This window comes from Nipponia nippon, unplaced genomic scaffold, assembly GCF_047370975.1.
Source record: "Nipponia nippon isolate SJK-2023a ecotype South Korea unplaced genomic scaffold, ASM4737097v1 scaffold_1, whole genome shotgun sequence".
NCBI lineage: Eukaryota > Metazoa > Chordata > Aves > Pelecaniformes > Threskiornithidae > Nipponia > Nipponia nippon.
In genome coordinates, this window is record NW_028262290.1 from 24159620 (window position 1) to 24183717 (window position 24098).

General features: G+C 35.8%; 1 protein-coding gene across 7 annotated transcripts in view; it reads right to left on the reverse strand.

The window, feature by feature from the left end:
- Positions 1–24098, reverse strand: part of VPS13B (vacuolar protein sorting 13 homolog B) — a 483190-nt gene that overhangs the window by 328602 nt on the left and 130490 nt on the right. For all 7 annotated transcript variants that reach the window (XM_087749030.1, XM_087749012.1, XM_087749022.1 and 4 more), the window contains exon 18: positions 36–170. In XM_087749030.1, the coding sequence (XP_087605156.1) occupies positions 36–170 (135 nt within the window). The remainder of the gene's footprint in view (positions 1–35; positions 171–24098) is intronic.

A 24098-nucleotide genomic window follows, 5' to 3' on the forward strand; every position in this document is an offset into this window, starting at 1 on the left:
GGCAATAAAGTTTTACATGGTCCAGCTGCACATACCTGGGGCTTTGGCACAAATTTTTATTGATCCCACGGTCCCAGAGGCACATTTGACCAATGATGTGCCGCAGTACTTCAATTCAACATTCTGGATTGAGCCCTCAAGAGTTGGCAGGGGATTCTTAGATTTCACACCTAATAAAAGAAAACTGCAAATGTACTAGCCTGTTGAATTTAAATATTTTTATATTCCTTCACCAAGGCATTTAAATGTAATTATACTTTAATTATCTACCTTAGATGTTCTTATAGCATTTTTGTTGTGATTCACAGTTTTTAAATGGAAGTGAGAGAATGCTGTATATGGGCATTTTAATACAAACGGTTATGCATAAAATATAGATAGATACGGTCAGGAAAACACACAAGACCACTTAGAAATTGGAATAATAAATAAGTATATATACACATACATACACTTTTGTTTTCACTTTATAAGCGCCACCTCAACTATTCTCTTTCATGTTTTTATTATGACCCTTTCATTTCAGGATCTTAAAATGACTAAGTGTTTTCAGCTTACATTTAGACAACAACATTTTACGCAGTAGCAAAGTAAAGCATTAAATCCATGCAGCTGAACAGCACAGAAGGCCAACGGCACACTTGACATTTTTCAACGGAAACTGGAGTTCAAACCTCGCCTTAGGTCACAAGTGGAAATATGTTTTGGTGGTCTTTCCTCAACCCCCATTTGTGCACACCAGAAAACTACTGCACCGGTTGGAAGAAATCGGTGCAATTGGCAGTCACTTCTGAAGAGCTGCCTAGAACCGCGGCAGCAGCAGCCGGGAATCTTACAAGTCAGGACTGAGATACGTTGGCAGAGCTCAAGGGCAGCCCCCAAAACAGCCCCAGAGCATGGGTGGAGGAAGCCAGCCCTCCTATTCTCTACAACGCTGCCTATCAGAAAAAATATACATAAATTTACTTGCAAATTAGAAATAAATAGTTTCAATACCTGTAAGAAGTACGAAAGGAAAAACTAACAGAAGTTACCATTTTTTATGGTTTTTTTTCCCCTCATGCAAAAGTGACTTGGAATTTGTCAGTTAAAATTGGCACGCAGCTTGTTAATTATGCAAACATTAGTATAATTATGGAACTGTTTCCTTGCATATGTAACATAGAATTTGTTCCAAAATCCATAATTATGAAAGGAAAGTATTATGGAATATCAGATTAAAAAAAAATTAAAAGCATTTTAATATGTATTTCAAGATAGTTACACACATTAAAGAAACTTAATATATTCTCTACAGAATAAACTCAGATTTTTGCTAAACCTCTCAAAGACTTAACCCAAAGAACAACCTTTAACATATATTAACTAGAAAGGAAAAATTCCTAAAAGTTATAGGAAACAGAAGATTTAGGATTAAACCTGGTAATTGTGCTTAGTTCACTGTGCCTATTCCAGTTCCTAACCATTGAAGTATATTTGGTAGTGCATATGAAGTCATTGGTAAGCAGACTTCTTGACATATATTTAAGTTTTGTTCTGGTAAGACATTAAAATAATTTCTGAATAAAAAGTACTTTCCAAGGTAGGAAGATAGAAGCAGCACACAAAGGGACACATGGTATTTAGTAAACTATACTGCCATGTGAAAGTAGGTTCCACATATTATGCATACTTTCTTATCAAAATTTAACCTGTCTTCTGTGGTCGAAGTACGCCCAGCCTTTTCTGAACTTGTGATTCAGGAAAGGCTTCAGGCTCAAAGAATGCTCACTGCAACCCATTTGTGTGCCTGCCACTACAACATCCCACCGGTTCTCTGTCTGAAAGATCAGCTACCAGTAGCTCTCAGTCTGAAAGATCAGCTACGAGTTTTAGTCTTGTGAATATACCCTCATTCCCAGTCTTGCCCGGGGTAAGCCTCTTTTAAAGCTGAAAATCCCCTTTGGTCTAAGGTGTGGTATCAGACACAACACATGAATTTGTCAAAAGCAGATAGCGTATCTGTGGGTATTTCCTAGTCTTGGCTCTGCCTCCTCATACTTCCTATAAACTTGTGCAAATAGAGGCCATTGTGTTTAAAAAAAATTAAAAAAAATTAAAAAAAAATAAAAAAGTGTGTTTTCCCTTGTCTTCTGCCTATTCCAAAACAAAGATTATAAAATACTGTTAGTAGCAGCCGAGATTACAGTCAAAGCAAAACAAATTTGAGTTCATAATTTGACCCTCATCTTTCAAGTCTTCTCAAAACTGGTAGCTTCTTGCTGTTTCCATCTTTCAGCAACATTTTTATGCCTCAAAATACAAGGTGTGATGTCCGATACATTTCTCTCACTTCACTATGGAAGATTTTTTAACATTAAAACGAAATGTTTTCCATCATGAAGTCCACTTTTAGATGCATTACCCTGGACAACCTCTCTGCATTAAGACATTTGCATGTTAGTTACATGTGTAACTTGAATTTTGTTTTAGTATCATATTTGAAAACAAGGAACCAAGTTGCACGTGATCGTGCTCCCTATTTGTTTCTGTTCACTCATATTCCCTCACCAAATAACTTCTGGACTTGTTGAATTTCAGCAAGATACGGCAGCATTTTCAAAGACATTTATTTCCTACAATCTTCATGAAAATGTGGGTATATTTGTCCTGTTACCTGACCAGTCAGCATATGCATGACAGTCAGCAAAGCATAGCTCAAACTAGCCAGTGCACTGTTTTTCACCCAGCCAGCAATTAGGGATCATGATGGAAAGCTAGGAAAGCTGAAGAGCTTGGCCTTCAAGAAACCCACAAACCCACAATACATGATCATATAATTAACAACTATATTTTAATGCATACGAAGTAGTAACTGATAGCAGTAATAAGCTATTTCTTTCTGGAACACCTGTTACAGGGATAGGATGAACACTTTCTCAGTTGTTTTCAACTATTTGAAAAGAAAATAGAAAAGTATTAGGAAAAGATAGCATAATCATGCCCCTCCTTTTCTACATTGCTTTGACATCAAATGGCAACATCATCCTGCTCTGTTTTAACACCTGATAACCACAGCACACCACAGTAATCAAAGAGAAGTTGCAAGAAAAGTTAATTCTGCTAAGGTCTCACAGCCCTGGACTGAGGGATACTCAGAAAACCCATTTATTAGAGTCCTATACAGAGCCTACAATAAGGAATAAGGAACTTAGGATGTCTAACTAGACCTTCATCACAAAACCAAATATCACCTGAACCTAAGGTGATTCCCCTTGCCCAGTTACAGGTATCTTTTTCAAAGCACAGAAAGTTTAGACACTTTGGTGAACCATTTATAATGAATAGGTTTAATATAGGGAAACAGCACATTTTCTTCAGTCTCTGAAAATTTTTGGAAATGATGAACCATCCCCTCATAAACTTGTCAAATTGGCAAGCTGCTCTATAGAGAAGAAAGAAGCCTTGTTTCCTACATGTGCCTCTGACTATCTGTAGTTTCCATCCCTGTAACTTTAGTCCTTCCCAAATATTTTCCCTTATTATCTCTTTCATCATGATAATATAATTATAAAATCAAAGTCTCAACAGTTGTACACATAGCTAAAATATTCCTTAAATACCTATTTCAGCAAACAAATGTTTAAGCGAGTAAACGCTGGGGCTTCCTTCCCTCCCAACAATGTTTATAAACCTTTTAGAAGTAGTGTTTTCTCAGGTGATTGATTGAGCAGGAAGATGTTAAAACTTCTAGATAAGAAATGTTCCATGCCTCCAAATACAAATGCAAATTTAGCATGGAGACAAACACTCCGCAAGATTTTAATTAAGACATTGAGCATGAATTCAAAGAGGAACCAGGGAAACCAAATCTATCATTGCCAACAGCAACATTATCCAAATTCAACGTCCTGCAAACGAAGCCTGAGAAAGGCTTATTTCCAAGGTGCAAGACAACAAAGTAGAATTTGTGCTGTACTCACTCTTCTGGAATCACACTTTCAAAAGCAGCACTGTGATTTACTTGACTTTGTTGCTCAGCATAGTCAAAATTGGAGAACAAAGCAACCATGTTTGTTTTTCAGTACACCTCACATTTTCTTTAGTTAATTTATTATTTTCATCAGGAACATGGTAATCAAAGACTTTATGGAGAGAGAGAGATACATATACCTGTCTCCACCAAATATAACCTATGCCTGCTTCCAGATAAAAATGACAATTTTCTAGTTGTGTGATTTTCAACATCTTGCCCACTGTAGAACTATTTGCAGTGAAAATAAAGTGTTTCCTTCCCAATATGTAACCATGCTTATACTTGATCAAGCATAATCTGTTGTAGTTGAATCAGACTATCACACATGGAATATAACACATCACCAGAGACCTAAAAAGCTGTTCTTTCCACACTGCAGAACCCAAAAATAGGCAGAAAGGCTTTTTAACTTAAAATCTACTATGCCCTTGTGCACACTAACTCACTTTAACTCCAAGCCTAAAGAGCCATTCCGTTCTAGAAACACTTACAGAAGTATCACACCATCGAGGAAGGTTCTCCCACACTTTAAAGCAGGCATTCACATCCTCCTCCCTACTTTTCTGGTCATAGCTTTGGTCCTCTTCATGTACATGACCCAACTACATAGCTTGCCCCAGCTCCCTGCATTCAGTGACATTCTATGTGCAAGCAGGAGGGAATCAAACACTTAAAGGCAGGTCACAAATGTGTCTTTATAGATCAGCCCAGGATTTCTGCTAACAAGCCTATTAATGCTGAGCAATCATTTAAGACCTGTTAAAAAAAAAGTTACCTAATTAATGATTTTACCCATGGCCTATACATCTTTTACCAATCTGTTTGTAATAAGGTGAATTTGCAATGATTAATGGAAAACCAAGAGACAAAATCTAAACTGATCAATAGAAAAGACAGGAAACCAGCAAAAGAGGTATGTTACTGATTCTGAGGACAAGAGTCAGGACTCTGTGCTGCCAAATCCCTGAAATACAATAAATAATTCTTTAGAAAGATCATAAAAAAAGAGAGAACTGCAAAATATGAAATAGGAAATGAATAAGGCATGACTAAAACTTCTAGAAGCAGCTCCACATGAACTCTCCCCATATTTAGGTTATGGCTTCAGAAGGAAAAATTTCAATATTTAAAGCATTAAGTACCAATAAACTATGGTTTGGCAACATGATACACTAAAAGACTGTCACATACACGTCAAAATAATTTCAAACTCAGTAAAAAGATCAATCCATGAATAAAAGCAAGGAGCTATTAACCAAACAAAATAACATTTATGCCTAAGTCTTATTGGAATCAAGAAAAAAATGTCCAATTATTTTCACAGAAACATATATTTAAGTTTTACATGACTAACACTGAAAAGCTAGTAAACAAATCAAAGCATAAGAGAAACCTCATTTCTTTCCTGAGAGATACTCATTTGTGTTAGGTGTCTACTTAAGGAGTGCCCTCAGTGAGAATTTCTGAAGGTCTGTACTGAACTTAGTTAGAGAGATGGCACTTCTGAGGAACTTGAAGCTAAAACCAAACTTAATTCCCTCCTCCTTGCAGTACGAACATAATAGAAGCCACAAAGACCAGCTCTAGCTGGCATCAGTCCTACTTCTCACATTCAAAGCATTGTGAGAGCATGAGCTCTCATGTGCTTCGTTGCAGTAAACCAGCAGCAGCATAGGACCGTCAACATCTCTTTCGATCGCTGTGCTTCCTCGCACACAACACCTGAAGAGACAACACTAGGGTTTTGTGTTTGGGGTTTTTTCTCCCCTCCTACCCCCCTCCCCCTTTTTTTTTTTTTTTTTTTTTTTCAGAGAAAAAGAGAGATTTTCTACAACATAGAAGCCAGGTTATAAATACTTCCTCAGTTTTTTCTGTAGGAAAACTAAATCTTTGTGATGAAGTTCCCCAAACATCTTTACTGTGTTAACAATTCCACATTTTTAATGTCACCATAGTCTGCATACCACATTTTGCAGCCCTAACATAGACACTCACAGGCTACTATTTTCCTTCTTCAAAACAGTCATTCAGGCAGCTTATTTTAAGGAGGTGTCAAAGGACAGGTCTATTTTTTTTTTCCTAACTCAACTTTATTTAGCATTACTATTGCTATTCTGATTATCATAATTACTTATTTTCTTGTAACTGTGTCAACCAGTTTTCAGTCTTCATACCACTGTTCTAAGAAATTATTGTTTCATCTCCACCCACTTCCAAGACTTAACAGGGCAATAACAACAGGATTAAGGTAGACTTGTCTTGCCTCTAATGTATGGTGAGTTGGACAGATGTTCTACTGTCTCAAGCTTCTTGTGTCACAGTTCCACACCTAAAAGAAACTTGTCCTGAAAAATACCTCTGCTTTCATCTTCTCTTCAGCCATGGTACTCAAAGGAAAAGTAAATGCATGGAAGGGTGAAAGCAGTTATTGACAGACTGAAATACTCTCTAAAGATGTCAAGCTGCTTTCTTCCTGGGCAACAATGACAAAATATTTATCAGGGTAAGTATCTAACATCCTCTTCATCAGAACATAAGCTGCAAAAACCATATGTATGCACATACATAACACAAAAATGAATCTCCTCATGTACTTCCAGTATTTTCACAGACGGATTTCAGGGCCAAGCACACAGCCAGTCATACACTGGTCTTCACCTTGGAGATCAATATTAAAATCTCTGTAACTAACCACTTTAATCCTTAAACTGCCTGCAAACTAATTAAGGCTTCTCCATTTCCTAAACACTAAAACAGATGTAGGACCGTCATTTAGTAATGGAGATTTACATATCGCAAAAAATTTCCCAGCTTGCTAAAGAACAGCAGCATTTCACCTATAGGGAGAGTCACTTAAATGTGGCAAATCCCCGTTGCTACATTTCCATTTCAAGACTCCACACAACGGCCTTCATACAGGTCCCCATCTGCCTTAATCCACAAACTTCTTGATTTTTCTAAAATCTGGCTTCAAATGAACAGTTAAATAAGAAACCTGTGATTCAAAGACTGAAAACCAATATTGAAGAAATCACAGAACATTTGGAATAATATGTTTAAGGCATTCTAGGTCAGAAGCACCTTTGAATAATTCTTTATTGATAGTCTGTTTTAAGTGATTATCCAGTCAGGTAAAATAATGCTTTAATTTTGAATGCTTATAGAAGAACTGAACAGCTACCACTGAAAAAAAAAACCCACCTTTTCTGAAAACACACCAGAGCTGGGAAATGTTTCAGAACTCCCTTTACCCACTGTACTAAGGCTGGCCAGCAAACATTCACAGACTTACTACCACAACCTATCAAAAGGACAAGGACCGTCCTGAAACATTCTCAGTGTAGGGTACAGAAACACAATCTATGCATAGTCTGACTGCTGCTCCTTTTGATCTAAATAGCCAACATTTAGAGAAGGAATACCACCTTCCATCTTTAAACATATATAGTACTGCAAATAGCTCTAAAACATTGCTGTGAAAAGTGTGGTTTTGGGCAACTTACTATTATTAACCTTATTATTGCAAACATTCAGGCTATTTAGGCATTGTCAATTATAAGGATACCTAATTGAAGCTATTATTTTAGATTTGGCAACACGACACTGGTCAGGACACAGGATTAAAGTGGCTTTAGTGGCACTGTTCCTGCTGTTGTAAATAGAGGTTCAAAAAGAAGAAAAGGATTGATTTTTCCTATCTGCACGATTCGACAGCTGCATTTCAGATACCGCTGTATCACTTGAGAGAAATAGTAACAGCCCAAGTTAATGCATAACTTTTGTCTTCCAAGAAAACGCAGAAACACTATTAGAATCTGAATTTTTAACTCTCAAAAAGCATGTCCTATTAATCCTTGCATCTATACATTGTCAGTAGACAAATGCTAAAAATGACATGGATGCAAATGCTTCCAGGATACAGATAAATAAGAACTTAAGAAACTTTCACCATAAGGTATTTGAAGCAAGATCCTGAAAAAGACAGACAGATGGACAGAGGAAAGAGCTTACAGTTTCCATCCCTAGTAGCACACCCTTTGGTTGGACGCATGCGCTCGCAATCAGTTGCTTCCATCTTAGTCTTTTAAGATTTCTATCCCTTTCAAATACAGAAGTTTTGGTGTATCTGAGGGTAAGTTCAACAGCTCATGCAAAATCTCAACAAGTATATTAAAACACTTTTTCTCATTAATATATGCTAATATGATCACAAAAAACCTGACCTGCATTTTCTATCCTGAGTTTCTACTAAGTCTAGTTCAAGTTCAATCCAGTACCCGTTTAAATGCCTTCTCTTCAAATGTGCTAAGCATAAGGCACAATATATCTTAGGCTCTGGAATAAAGCCTGCATTTTACAGCTCTTTTAGTAAAAAGGTGTGTAGCAACTAGAGAAAAAGGACATCTACAGCTTTCTAGGACAGCAAAATGTAGGACGAAAGAACAAAGTCTTAGAGGAACCAGAGCTCATCTCAGATCTCATCACCTTCTGTTTCAACTGTGGAGCTCATTTCTCTAAGACATATCTATTTAAATAAGCTATTTGGCAACTATGAAACTGATAAAGCCTGGTTTCCTACGAGTTTGTATTCCTTTGCCCTTAAAAAGCCTCATTCACCAGAGCAGATGCAAACCTTAAAGTGCTATGCAACATACCCAGTATGCAAGAGACAAGAAATGCCGATCTCACCTGGACCTACACATAGGTGTGAGCTTCCCTGTAACACACATGATCTGCTTGCTGTCAAACAGAATATGTAATGACTGAAGTCACTCCCAAGCTCAATTTGAGACAATTGCATATAGGACAGAACAGTTATGGACCAGTAAAAAGGTCAACAAACTAAGGATTCTAGAGGATGGACACAGTAATTCTTCAAGAAGTAAAGAAACTCCAAAGGTTTGTAAAAATTCAAAAGAAGAGCAGATGTATTCAGTAACAGTATTATCAAAAAATAATAAAGAACTAACATTTAAGTTGTAATCATGAACAGTTTGATTTCCTGATTGCTGGGGATGGTGGGGGAAGCAAAAGAGAACATTAACATCTTTCAGTTGGGAGGTGAAGAAAACCGGCAGGCACGTGGTTGAAAGACAGACAACAGAGGATGCTGCTGGGGACACTGAATGCAAAGGAATAGGAAATGGCAGGAAAACAGGAATTCAGACAGGGTGGGTAAGTACAACACGACAGAAATTACTTGGGAAAAGATTAAAACACAGTATATCAGTATTATCTTGAACAGTCTCCCCATGATTTTCCTTCTCAGACAGTATATGCTGCTTTAAAGAACAGAAAGATCTGAGGCTATCCCTTCACGTACAGTTTTCCACGCACATAGATGACAAGATTTCACTTTCTTTAAAGATGAGTTTGTTTCCAACTGCAGTATCATTCTTACTCACAGTTTTCTATATCGCACTGCATTTCTTTATGATATCACTATGCTCCTCCGAGCAATTTAAATATACATTGTTTAGGATAGAAACTTAAAAACACAATGCTCTAAGTTTAATAAAAATGTTTATATTTTCTTTTAAATATTCTACGCAACTACTGAGGACTTAAAGAGAAACAGTACATTTAGTGTCTGGAATGGCAGTTTCTTACACCAGGAGGATATTAACCTTTAATCCTTGAAATCATTAAAGAAATGTTTGTAGAAATATTTTTAGCCTCTTTATCTGGTCAAAGTACTGGAAGTTAAGTCGTGTCTGTACAAACCAATCATTTCACCAGCAGTTTTATATTTCTTTAAAGCCTCATATAAAAAGCACCTGCTTAAAGTGAGTAATGGAGTTTTATATTCATTGCACTTAGGAACAGCGTATGTAACCTATTCCGTTTTCCTCCCTTGTGGAATATATTTCAGCTTATATTGCACAGCACATTACCGATGTGTATAAAGACTCTCTGATCAGCAATTTGGACTGCAGACAGCAACCTGCATGAGTACACTTTTTTCCCCCTCTTTAAATACAGTATCCACTTGATTCACCAACACAAATTAAAACCATCCTTTAAAGATGATGATCTCACCTTCACAGTGAATACATGAAGCCCATACATGCTAACACCATAACAATGTCAGGTTACAATCTACAGCATATACCCTGCACAACCAACAAGCAACACACATGCTGTCAGCATTAAAAAAAAAAAAGGTAACATGTATGTCTTCCCTGGCCAAAGAATAGAAAGTCTCCATTAACATGATTAATTTCTGAGAGGTTAAAAATCTTACTGTCTATTAAGGTACAAAAAAGAAGAAAATCCGAATACAAGGAAAGTCCTGTAACGTAGCTTATACTAAGGACGCAGTTTAATCTTGGAATTAGCATTTTGTCAAAAAAAAGCATGAAAAAGGCTACTTCCATACTATAACTTATTAAAGCACGTGCTTGTGACATACTTCTTTATTAGTTGAGAAATTTAAGGAATTCTTCAACTCAACCCCAGTGTAAGGTTTCCCTGCAGAATTATTTATTACTTTATTCTGATAAAAGTATAAACTTGCCATAATTGAAGAACGCTATTGTTAGGCTATTGCAACATTCATAGTGGACTCAAGTATGTAACATAGGCGTGACCACTTAACAAAAAGAACATACTACTAAGTAAGCTCCTGTTTTTCATTTAAAAAACAGGGAAAATTTAAATAACTTCTGTAAACACTTTCGCATGATTAACCAGAATCATACAACTGTATTCATGAATTCACTGTAATACGCATTACTATATTACACACAGAAAGCATATTGATTTCAATGTATTTCAAACAGTGTCCTTAGCAGACTGATTTATCCTCTATGCAGAGAACTGTATCTTCACAAAACCAGATGCTATCCTAAAGTAGACAGTTACTCTTTGCATCTTCTTGCATCCACATATCTCTATGTTGATAAGTTTTAAATAACATGGAAAATAAATTTGCCAGGAAACTTAAACTAAGCATAGAATTACCCATCAATATTATTGCACGTAAGTACTTACTCACTGAACGAAACAGGAAGAAGGGCTATATTACATTAGCTTGATTAGTACCTCATGGAATGCTGCAGAAGACGTTTTGAGGTCAAGGCAAGTTTACAGAGCCCATGAGAAGTGGAAGGAATGGATATTCTATAGTCACACATTTGAAGAAGTAATACCTGTGATTGGGGAAGCACATGTTTTCTAACTTACTGTAATTAGATTAGCACTACAGTAAGCTTGTTTGTTACAAATTTTAACTTTGATATTCTTAGTACAGTAAATCTTGCTAAATCTACCCAATATTAAAATATCTGAGGAAGTAGAGGACTTCAAAGTTAAAATGAGATCCTGATAAATCTTCACAGAATTTTAGAATGATATCCAAAGGAGAACTTGAAAAGAAAAAAAAAAGGAACATTACTAAGAACTTACTCTTTTTACAATGTTGTTTCTTTTGCCAATTAGACATCCTTACCACAATTTCAAATATGTACTCTATGTCCTTATATGTATTATAGCTCGGCTTAGTTTATAAAGAGGAGGCCTATATGAATGCCAGTTGTATGCTTTTCAACAGAAGGATGTAAACTTATTTAGCGATCTGTTTTTCTCTTTCATCTTATCTCTAGTTTCTGTGTAGATTTATAATGCTCATTGTTTCCAATTTTAACAAATCACCTAATGGCAGAAAGGAAAATATGTTAACCTTGGAATTATTTGCAGTTGTAGAAATCCCTTTTGTCTGGCTCATGCAAGGCCTGCAATCTGTTTTAAACACAGATTGTCTGTCTTTTGTCTGACAGCCACCAAGCTGCACAAATTACTTTCTGCCTGTTCACCTGTTTGCAGCTGTGTCTGTAAGCTAAGGATTCTGTAGTTTGACTTGAGCAACCACTCCAGGATTGATGACATGTGCTGCTGATAAACCGAGCAATTTGAAGAAATTACTGGCTAAACTTATTGAAAGACATCTGTGCATGAGCTGAGAACTAGAAGCCTTCAATTGTGTTTGCAACCTGCAGTGGCGGCAATCTGTTTGAAGTGATATCCTTCTATAAGAGAGCTGGCCCTGACACAAAATAGCTAAACCATCTTTGCAACATATTTCCTCACACACCAACAGAATTCTGCTCTTTTAGTCTTAAATACACTTCCTAAATAGAGGATATAACAACAATTAAGACTTCCTATACTCATCTAGCAGAAGTAACTTCTTTTGAAGTGTTATCCATTTTTCACTCACATTTGGCATTCTGTATTGTTTCCCAGCCTTCTCTGCTATATAGACTCGTTCTCAGCAGTTAATGGTAGTACAAGCATCTCACAGGCACACTTAACTCTTATATCAGCCAAGAAGACACGCCTCTGCAGTATTATGGGGGTACAACTCAACTCTTCCTTCCACTTGCAGTACGTCATTACCTCTTCAGCTAACTAATAATAACGCCTGAAATTTCTGCTCTAAAATTTAGTAATCAAGAAACTGTATTTTGGAACCTTGTGAATCTGGATAATGTTTGAGTTTCTGGGGGATATTTGCAGATGTTAACTTTAAGCTCAGGAAGCCCAAGACTGCTATCTCGGGGTGAGCGTGTGCATGCGCACATATGTCTGTATGAAATTCTTTTGGTTTAAAAAGCTCCACCAGGCTGGTGAGCTGTGTGGGATGGCTAGTCATTTCTAAGCTGTACGTTACATTTAGCAAAATAAATTCCTAAGTCCTTTAGGACACATTCTATAGTGATATACTTCAATGTTGCTCCCATTTTCTTTGTTCTTACACATTTAGCATAAATGTGTTTCAAGTATACATTGTGACAGAGTAAGCCAAAGCAGAATTCTACACATGTTCAAAAGTTTTAGCAGCCCGGAATAAACAACAAACTAAAACCAGCACTAAAATCACTTGATACAGTAATGGAAAAAAAAAAAAAAAAACAAGTGTAATTGAAGGGAAAGCGTGTTAAGCCTAAAATGTAACTAAGTGCTTAAGGAACTTCCAAAGCGAGTAGTCAGAAGCACAGAAACTGTCCACTTTCACATCTGCACATTAACCCCCTCCCCCAAGCCCTCCTTTTATGCATTTAAAAAGGATTAAGTATGCAGTATTTAAGTATATGCAGTGAACCATCAAAACAAACTATTCATTTCGCCTTGTTGTCTTTGTGACTGGTTCGTACTAGTCAAGGTACTGACTAAAATGATCAAGACACATCTGTGCTATTTGTTAGTTTTAGCAAATGACATTAGTGCTTCCATTTTAATTTCTTAAGTATTTGAAGGCAAATGTTACCTTTAAAAGTATCTTCAAAAACAAGGTCTACTAACAATGATAATTTTCAAAATATGTATATTTGATGAAAAATTATCACTGTGCTTAAACACATTTGTAAATAGGAAAGCAAAAGCTTTCAAGTTAAGTAGCTATATAAATTGGGCTTTCGCATTTCAGAACCCATAAACTGGATTCAACACAGAGCTGAAGTGACCTCCTGGAAAAAAGGATATATAGTATAGTGTACATGCATACAATAAATCAAGTCCTGATTATGTGCAGCTAATAACTACACATCACTAATAATAAAACCCTTAAGATACTGTGCTATAGCAGATATCTAGGTAAATACAGTACGTTTTTATCTTTACCCTCTATGCATATTGCAAGTTCAAGCATTTTTAATGTCAGCTTTTATTTTAAAAGAGCTAAGTCGTGAGAACATTCTTATGTACCACTTCATAACTCTGACACCAAGTATGTATAAAAAGATTAGCCTTTATTTGGTATAAAATCAGTTGGCAGTTTTACATCTGTGCAATGCAACATAAATACCCCAGCTGGCATCTCAAGCTCACACACATATGGACTTCAAAACAGAAACTTCCTTATTTGCAGCACTGCCAGGGTAATTTTGTATACTCTGCATACTACAGCTATTTGTCAGGCCTCTGCAGGTGTGCACTGCACATAAACACACAGCTGTAGTCTAGCAAGCCAAGTGTTCCATCAAACACATAAAGGGAGACCTCAGCAGCTGGATTAGTCATCCCTGCAACAGGTCCAGGGAGAACAATATGGGTTAGTATTTTTGGAAAAGCATGGATGGTAAATTTATGATTATGCTGGCCTTACCAAATAACTGCTGGATTGTGTCATTTTTATGCAATGTCTACTTATTAAAGTTTTTGTTAGAATGGCTGGAACAGACTGAATATTTTTTAGTTTTTAATATAAACAATAAGGTAGTTTATGTATAAAATAGTTTATTAAGTGCAAAATGTGAAAAGGTTTTCATGCTAGTGGTTGGTTTTTGACAGATGTTACAATTATTTGGATTGGCTTTAACAGACAAATCACTGGAATCAATTATAGTTAGTATATCATAAAATTTCTTACTAGTTATATATTATACTTTGTCACATTCACTATAGCTACATAGCATATTTCTATCTCATGTTTTTTGCTCTAACTGCTTAAATCACAGGTGAATTCCTAAAAAACACATGATAAAAAGAAGTACAGAATAAACACTTTACTGTAATTAACTTGCTTGTTTAAAATATGATTGTAATGTTTTTAGAAAAACCAACAAAAATTACTTTCTCTCAGAACTGTTTGGAAGACACCAGCATCCACAGAATTTCATGGTGGTCATACAGATGTTGAAAATATTTTAATCAACCAGAAAAAGCAGTAAGCCTAATTTTATGCAAGTTTCCTTTAAGGAACTTCAGATGTCAAAAGCAAGGATAAAATGAATCAATAAGAAAATGAATAAAACTTTTAAAACAATTTGCCACCTACTTATCCAGAATGTTCAGTGTACGGTACGCATTTTAGCATTTAAAAATTGCCTCAGAAAAGACGAGAAAATACGAACACTATCAGAACAAATCCTAGATACATTTCATCCATTAAACTTTGAGTTCAAACAATATTTTGGCATTTGTGCTTGCTTCTCTTTGGTGTTTGTTTAGAATCACAAAAATTTACCGGATCTTCCCCATGGCTCTCTTTTCTGAAGACGACATATCGCACACTCATAACAGCTCTATCAGATTTCATGTGCTGGGAGGAAGATGTCAATTCAACACATCAGTAGGGTGGACATTGACCAGCACTGAGAACGTTACCACATTTTTCCCCGCATACAGCAGTACTTGGCAGCACCTGGGAACACTGTGAGCAGAAATCCATTCCCAGCTGGCCCTTCTTCATTAAGTTAATTGCATGATTTCAAGAAATAAGAGAAGGGGCTTCCTAAAGGTCACTTTCTTAAACATGACCTAATGACATTTCAAGACCATGTATCTGTCGTCCACCAGGATTATCACTATTGGTGGCTCAGTAATGTACATAGAGGTTATGTTAATATTATGGTAACATAAGATCTAATCATTAGAATTAACGATAGGGAACTGACAATCACATCATGATTTCCTCATGCGGTATAAAGGTAGCTGTTCTTTTAAGTCCAACAGGTTGTAGTACATGCTGAAAAGGCACACGTGGCACCAGAGACAGAGATGAACAATATTCAGCCATACTCAGTATGAGAGCCACTAAAACATGTCATAACAAAATCATAAAGAAACACTTCAATACAAAAAAATGTATATTTAGAATATAGGGAAAATAGAAATGGCAAAGTTAATTATTCCTTTTATGCAAAAACCTCTATCTTTCTGAATCAAAACAGAACAGGGATACATATTTTGCACTCATCCTGGATCTACAGCCTACAAAAGAAAACACGTATAAAGCTTTAACCATGGAACTACTCTTTTCTGGTAAACTGAAGACCGACTCCGTACCAAAGATACAGGAATAAATGGAATAGCACAGAACAGACCGATCGTTTGAGGGCAAAGTTATCAAGATTTAATGGCATATTATACCATTGACAAACAAACCGTATTCAAAAGAAAATATTTTTTATTAAAATGGTCTACCATCATGTAAGAGCTCCTGAGAAATCAGTAGGCCCTACTTCAGAAAAAAAAACTAAAACATCTTTCTTGAAAAACAACTAAAGATTATCATTATATTATAGAGCAAAATAATGTGATGTCCATAAAGTAAAACTGTGCCTTTCCAAACTACTTGTCCTCTTGGCAAAAACCTGAATTTTCAGGAAATCTTTAAGAAAGTGTTTCTGTGAATAGCGCAAAAAATTTTAAAAGAGGAATTAGCAGTCCTAAGTGTTAATCAGTACTATACAGTGAACTATAAGAGAATAGAAATTAGAGAGGAAGAAAGAGAGAGTGAGGAGAAGGGTAAGGGGCACTGGTTTTCCCTGGGCATTACAGTGATACAACAGATTATACATGGATCTATCAGTCAGAAACTTGAGTTCTAATCCTGGTTTTGGCAGGTATTTCCTGCCTGACCGCAAGAAAAACATTCAACTTCTGGGCATTAATTTCTCTCTAGAGAAATACAAGGTCTTACAGAGGGATTTATTCATTACATAGGGGAGGATTCATGGTTTGTAATAATTTTATTAATATTATACGAATCCATCACTACACAATTAGCACAGAACTATTACAGTGTTGCTGTTATATATGTAGATCTAAAAGAACTTTTCTACTTGTACACAGAAATAATCTTAACCTTGCTGTTACAGGACAGTCTTCTGGATTAACTGAATGCCACGATAATTGCTGTGTTATACCTCAGCCCCACTGCTGTCAAGTCGCTCAGATTCAGCCTTTCCAGAAGGAAAGCTTCAATATCACCTATGAAAATGATGGACCCAATCACATGTTCTACTAAGACTATCATCATAGTTTGGTACTACAAATGAATGGTGCTCAAGTGTCCGTTACTGGGGGTGGGGCGTAGAATGTCCTAGTCAGACACAGAAGACAAGGAAGGAGAGCCCTGAACAGTCTCATAGTAGTAGGGCTCCCCAAAAGAGAAAGTCCTACAGAAGCCAGCAGAACATCAGGACCTACTTCCCTGCACAGACCAAATAAGGAACGTGGCTTGGCCTTGTTGTAGGTATGGATCTGAGAGACAGCCTGAGCTCTCCGAGAGAAACCTCTCCAATTAAAAAAAAAGAAAAAAAAAAATCTAGGCACATCATGATGCAAGTTTCCCTTAGCCCACTTCCATATCCTGAGGAACTGCATTCCAGTACAGCTAAATCAAGTCATAGACCTTCTTCCCTGTCTAGAGAGCTCAGGCAAGTGAAGTGGTTTCAACAAAAGGTCCTCTCCAGGAAAAAAAATGAATTTGAGTTAACTCATAGGGAAACACAGTTCTTATTCTAATGAAGGATGTATCTATACAGTTAAGACGGCAGGGATGAGTGCATTTTTTCACCTACACAAGTCAAATGGTATTCAGAATTTCTTCACAGTCAAGTCATCTACACTTTCGGGTTTTTTGTTTTTGGTTTTTGGTTTTTTGGTTTTTTTTTTTTTTTTTTTTTATTTAAAACTCAAATTCAACAATTTGTCCACCTTAGCTGGCTGGGATTTTAGGCACAGTTATAATATGTATATCTTAAATAGATCCTGCCTAAGACTGTATCAAACCTTTCCGGAATAAATCAAGTCAAAAAAATCTAGAATAAAGGCATTGCTGAACTTCTACATCTTCTGCTGCAGATAACATGCTTTTTTTTTTTTTATCAAATTAGTAAAAGTTAAAGCATATAAGACCCCCACTTGAGAACTACTCAAGAATATTGATGAACAAGACCTCTGCTGAATAAGAGCATTTCATGTCTCCAAAATTTTTATTCATTCACTGAGGCCTAACACTTAAGACATTCCTGCACAATGTTAAACAGGTAGACCTTAATAGTTTAGTGAAGTATATACATCTTGCCTACCACAGGAAAACTACAAGCTATTGCTGAAACAAGCAAACAAAAAAAAAAACAAAAACAAAACCAAATCCACTGATACAGCATATTACAGAAGAGAACCCATAAACAATTACCGGAAGGATGCAATGGTTTCCTAAATTAAAGTTTGAGTCTCAGCAGTGACTTTTAAATTTTAGAACACACCGTCACTAACAGATTTATAAGAAACAAAAGAAAATACTGTCCCTGTTCAGAGAGCCTATCAACTGAAAAAGGGACAAAACCAAGGTAGGATATGCAGAGATATATTCCATTTACACAAATAGATACAAATGCAAAAGCAGTATAAAAAGATTTTGTAGTGCACAGAAACGAAGGGAAGAACAGTAAAACATTCTGTAATTTTGGTCTTTATTATAGTTAAATCTTATCCTGGTAAACATTACAATTAAAAAGTCACCCAACATCTTCAAATACTTGAGAAATGCATATTGACTGTATCCCCACAACATTTTAAGAACCTGATAAAACCTAAACTGATAAAGAACTTCCTATATTAAGAACTACACTGCTGCCCAAACAGCTGAAGCAACATTATCAAACTGTAACCAATTCCAGACCCCTTTGGGCATCACACAGACCATGCTTACTTCTCTCTCCGTTCCTACCTCCACTTTTTTCCCATTTTTCTTAAAATACAAGCTATTTTATAGGGTGACTGTAATATGATACTATGATCATTGCTGATTGCAGTTAGAAACAGACCCTTCTAATCCAGCTGCTCTCCACTTCAACAAATGCCATTTAAAAGCTACTTCATAAAAACATTATTGCTTCATACTTAAAAGACATTAAGTCAAGATTTTGGAAATTCCATTCACTTGATTATATCAGCAAGTGCACTATATGTTAGATTTATCATTAAAGCAAAATCCATGAGAACTGTTTTCCAGACTTTAGTTAATGCTCTTATGACACATTTGGCCAATGAAAAGGGATGAAAAACAGTAGTGCTTTGAAGCAATAGCCAGTAAATGCCGCTGTGGTTTACCAAGAGTGGGATGCACAACATATTAGACCACAGTTAATGAAATTAAACCATTTCTTATGTTTTTTAAATGTGTCCTGGATTACTTGCTTGGAAACTACACAACTGCTTCATCTTTGAGATTTTACTTTTTCCTGTAGTGCATTGTATATCTTACATCTACTGGTAATTAAATCAGTAAGCGACTACCACTGTTTTGTATTTTATAATACTATTTAAGGCAAAATAACTCAATAAATAAACTGCATGTTCTTTTTTGTTTCCACATAAAAACGAAATTCTAACTTTATGTTCCTTATTCAAAGATCCGGGGAAAAGATTACTGTGAGGAAAACAGGATAAAGTATTTGCATACTACCTACTTGTATAAGATGTGCATTGATAAGTAGTTTCCTTCCATTAAATCCACATTTCATGGGCATGTTATGTAATGCTTTCTTTACACAGTTTGACAGAAAAAATTCTCCTGGCAGATATTTTGGTCCAGTAGATTTTCAAAGCTTTAACTCCCATCTTCATGTACAATTTCTTCAACAAAGCAATGAAAGTGGCTTATTTACCAAAATAGAACACTATTTGTCCTCTACTCTTCTGAAGTCTTGAAGAACCAAACAGATAATTAATCTTCAAAACCCATTTACTTTCCTAGCATTTTTAAGTATTTACATACTAATTATAAATCTATGGTCAAACCCGAGCTAAATTAAATCCTTAAAGAGGACTACGTGTCTCCATTATATAACAATACATTGTATATTATCCTATTTACATCAATAAATCTAGGAAAACATAGTATTTTTTCTTGGAATTTAAGAGAGTGAGCTCACAGGTGAAAATTAATTTCTTTCTAGCTGTCCAACCAGCTGTTGTCTCAAGCTAAGAACTCAATTCTCTTAAGTCCTTCAAGCTTTCCAAATGAAGATCTTCATACATTGTATTTTAACAATTAATTTATTGCTAAGCAATGTTAACTAAAACTTTTCCAATTACCATAATTAGTTAACAGTAAACTGAGGGACAGTCAATAGTTCAGGTCATTTTTACATAGCATCACTGTAAGAAGCCACTACTCTTCCCCAGGGACTATCAAGCCACAGTTTTGCTAGATACAGTCATCGACAGAGTGAGAAGATTTATGTGTGAGAGATTAGTCATGAAACAGCATTAAAAACAATCTCTAAAAGAAAAGGCAAAATGGCAACAGCCCTTCTACTACCCCAAATCAGAAGAGCTACTGTCTCCTCTTTACTACTTAGAAACACTTTACTAAATATTTGGAAAAACACTGACATAAAAATTAGAACTCTTCTTTGATAGAGGGGTGGAATGAAGATATAGGCCTTTCCAATTAACAGAACTTATTTTCAGACAAATAACTTTTTCCAGATAAAAACATTTTAAAAAAAATCAACAGTGGAGCTCTCAATGCAACTTCCAATATTGAGACTATAATTTCCGTATATATTAAAACAGAAGTCTCCTAAAGAAAAATAAAAGGAGATAATTATTGTGCTTAAAAGAAAACTGTCCTTATTAGCAGAAGTGTTGAACAACACAGTCTTTAACACAAGTTACACTGCAGACCAAAGTGGCAGTGAAGCTCAGATCACATACCCTCATTTCCATAATCATTTTCACATGTCTAGAATGCATTAAATATAGTACCATCTTAAAAATGAAAAGCAGACATTCCTCTGGAAATTAATTCAATATTTAGCATGTAACACTCAGAAAAGATCTCCTCCTTTTATAATGCAGAAAAATTGAAACATAATAAATAACTATAAGGATGTTTATTATTTCATTTGCCTTAGTTTTGTCCTATAGGCACAAGCATACACAACAGTTGTGGAAAGATGGCAATCATGTCTAGAACACTGTATTCCAACAATATAAGCCATAAGTCTTTCTCTGAAAATAAACATACACAGAACCTAAAAAAAAAAAAAACCAAAAAAAAAAACACCAAACCACCAACCAACATAGAATCTTCTTTACCATACATTTCCACATACCTCACATTAACTACTCCTGCTGACAGACTTTGATCTCTGTAGTCTCCAGTCACTTCCCAGAAAGAAACACATACACACATCACAGAACATTTCTTCTTACCAGATTCTTTCCCCACAAACAAAAACATAAGCCTACACTTAATGTATATACATATCTTGAATCCACATATGCTAGCATTGCAGAAGTTAGAGCTAAGGGGTCCATGCAAGAATGCTAATTAGGAATTGCTGTGAATATTGCTTCTCTTCATGCTGACTTTCGAAGAGGATCAAATTCTTCCTTACAGTCTGTATCTGGGTTACCCATACTCAAGTTAATTCTCATGTTAACTTAGCTCCGAGTTGTTTATGGAACAAAACTAAAATTACTGCGTCTGTAACAGTGGTATTGTTGCTCGTTTGTAATTATTATTTCCAGAGGCAAGACCATGGCTCTTCTCACCGCAACAAATTGAGCTCAACTATTAAACGCTTCACTGTGAAGAACTTGATTCTCTCTTCTGGATAAACAGGATAACTTGTGAGAAGTCACTGAAGAATTAGTAATAGGCAAGTAGAGCTAAGTGACATTCTCCCTGAAGATCACACTACAAGATATGTTAAAGTAAGCTAACTTGCATCTTCTTTCACGACTTTTCATTATGCTACTACAACAAATTCAGAAGTTTTGCGTATGGGAATGAAAATTAATTTTGCAGTACTAAGAAGCCCTATTCAGCAAATAGATAACAAAACATGGTAATGAAACTTTTCAAATTACAGCCATGCTTTGAAGAACATGTATATAAGCAGGGGAGTAAGAGAGAATTCCTCTTTAAGTTCAATTATATGACAGAATAAATAAAATATTTTAACATCAAGCTTCTCCGTTTACATCACAATGCATTAGCTACTTCTTGTAGTGGTTACACAACATATGACAGTGTAGTTCCCAAGACTTCAGACAATGTCAATAAATACAGGAAAGAAATTTTTTCAACACACCAACCAGAATGCATAATTAATAATCAGACAGATGTTTCAAATGAATTCCCAGAGGAAACAGTTAACTAATAACCTTTTCACAGAGTACACAGAAGCAATGTGTAGACCAGCTATATGAAACGGCAACTGATGTTAAACACACTAACTTCCAATAGGTTTCATCCTATCATGGGGAACTATACATCTGTCAATACATTCACAGGTGAAAAGATCTGGGTTGTTATCTTGCCAGCCCAAAGTATTTCATTGCAACAGGAGACAATATACAAGACAGACCATACGTGAGGCATAAACTGTTTACAACAGGAAATCAAAGCAAGAGAAGATGATGTTAACATCATTTGTGAAAGTCAATTTACCCCGTAACAGTGACACCCCCCCCCCCCAAAAAAAAAAAAAAGTAAAGATTCCTAACACTGGTAGCAAAGCTAAAATAGATATACTACCCTAATACTTAAGATTCAAATGCCTTTTAAAGAAGGAAACATGCTTATACTGATAGGGACACACATAAAAGCAATGTGTAAAACAAAAGAAAACAAGACAGAGATCTCACTTCTTGTATAAGGAATGTGTATTTTTTTTATTTCCTCCACTAAGTATGTCATCACTGTAGGGTAAGGCCAAAAATATCCAGGTGTTTTAATAAGAAAGGTTAAGAACAATCTTGCTGATGAGCAAATTTTGTTTTTCCAGAAGACAGTTCTTAATGTTAAAAATGGAGGCTGCTGGCAGTTTTAGAAACCTACTCATTTAGAATTACTCCAACAACTTCCTTACAGATAATGCATTTGTTTTATTTTTTAAAAAAGGGAACACAGCAGTTTTACAATTCATTAAGCTGCTTTACAGCCACACATAAGCTGACAATTCTCAGTTACATTCCCTAAAGATTTGCAGAAGTCTAAAATATTTCTGCTGCAGTTGTATAAACTGAGTAATTTGAAAACCAAAAAATCTCATCTGTGTCGCTGATCAGTCACTTTGCTAGTATAAAAATAATACCACACCTATACAAAGACAAGACATACTCAAGGGAAATATGAAGAAACAAAGATGAAAACAAGGGAAAACACTTGCTCTTACTCCAATTGCACCCAGCGATCACAAAACAGGTAGACCATTTACGTATTCAAGCAATTGAAGGAAAGGCCAACCTTCCTTAGGAAATAAAAATCCCAAAGGAAATGAAAGTGGAAATGAAACCAAAGGAAAAAGGTATTTGGCTCTACACCCTAAGAATTGCCTACAGCAGTGTATTACAGCGAGGCCTCTGGCGTCTGGCTGAGCTTCAACAGCAGCAGCATTATGCCATAAGCATTGGATCATCAGTGGCATAGTTGGCTGATTAAGAGATGAGGTAATGTATTTACTTATTTTAGTAAGAAACTGCACAAAATACAGCCATACAGCCTGATGCACAGAGATTTTTTTGTATAGATTTCAAATAAAGCAAAACACTGAAATCAATCATTTAATTAGAAGGAAATATAAGTGACTGAAAGACTTCAAGGAGATTGCATCTTACCTATTTGCACAGAACACAGAGGAAAGCAAACTAACCCCACCACCATCCCCAAAAAACCCAAATCACAAACAGAATAAATTCGTATTTGTTCCAATAATACCACATGAGAAGGACTTCTCTTATTAACCAAGAATTATCTACAGGCCAGGCATGGTAGCTCTTACAAAAAACATTGTAACTTGTTTTATACTGTGGATAATATTAATGCTTAGAATAGTTTTGGATACAAATACTAGTTTTCTTTGCACAGCATACCCATGCAGCTGTACAGAAGCTTGCTTCACAACTCTTTACAATTGCAGGACCCCTTTGTAAACACAACCTTCATATGCACCTTCCTATAACCAAAAATTTCTGTTCTCTTGACTCCTACTTTAAAGTTCTCCTCTTGCATCTCCAAACTAGATAAAATGACAACCTTTCGATGTCGAATTTTTTTTTTCTTCTTTAAGGCCAGAAAAACACAGTTTTATTTTTTTATGGCAGTATATCTGCAGAAATCTCACCATACGAGACTGGCTAAGTAGTGGCAACTTCTGACCAAATAGTAGTAGTATTTAAAAGAAACAAACAAACCACCTTTGCTTTACAGAAAGTTACCCACCACTTCAAAACTGACTAAATCCTACCTACACACTGACTACAGATATCTGCTTTGTAAATTTTCAATGTAGGGATGTTAATAAAAGAAATTTCAGCTGTTTTACCTCTCAAG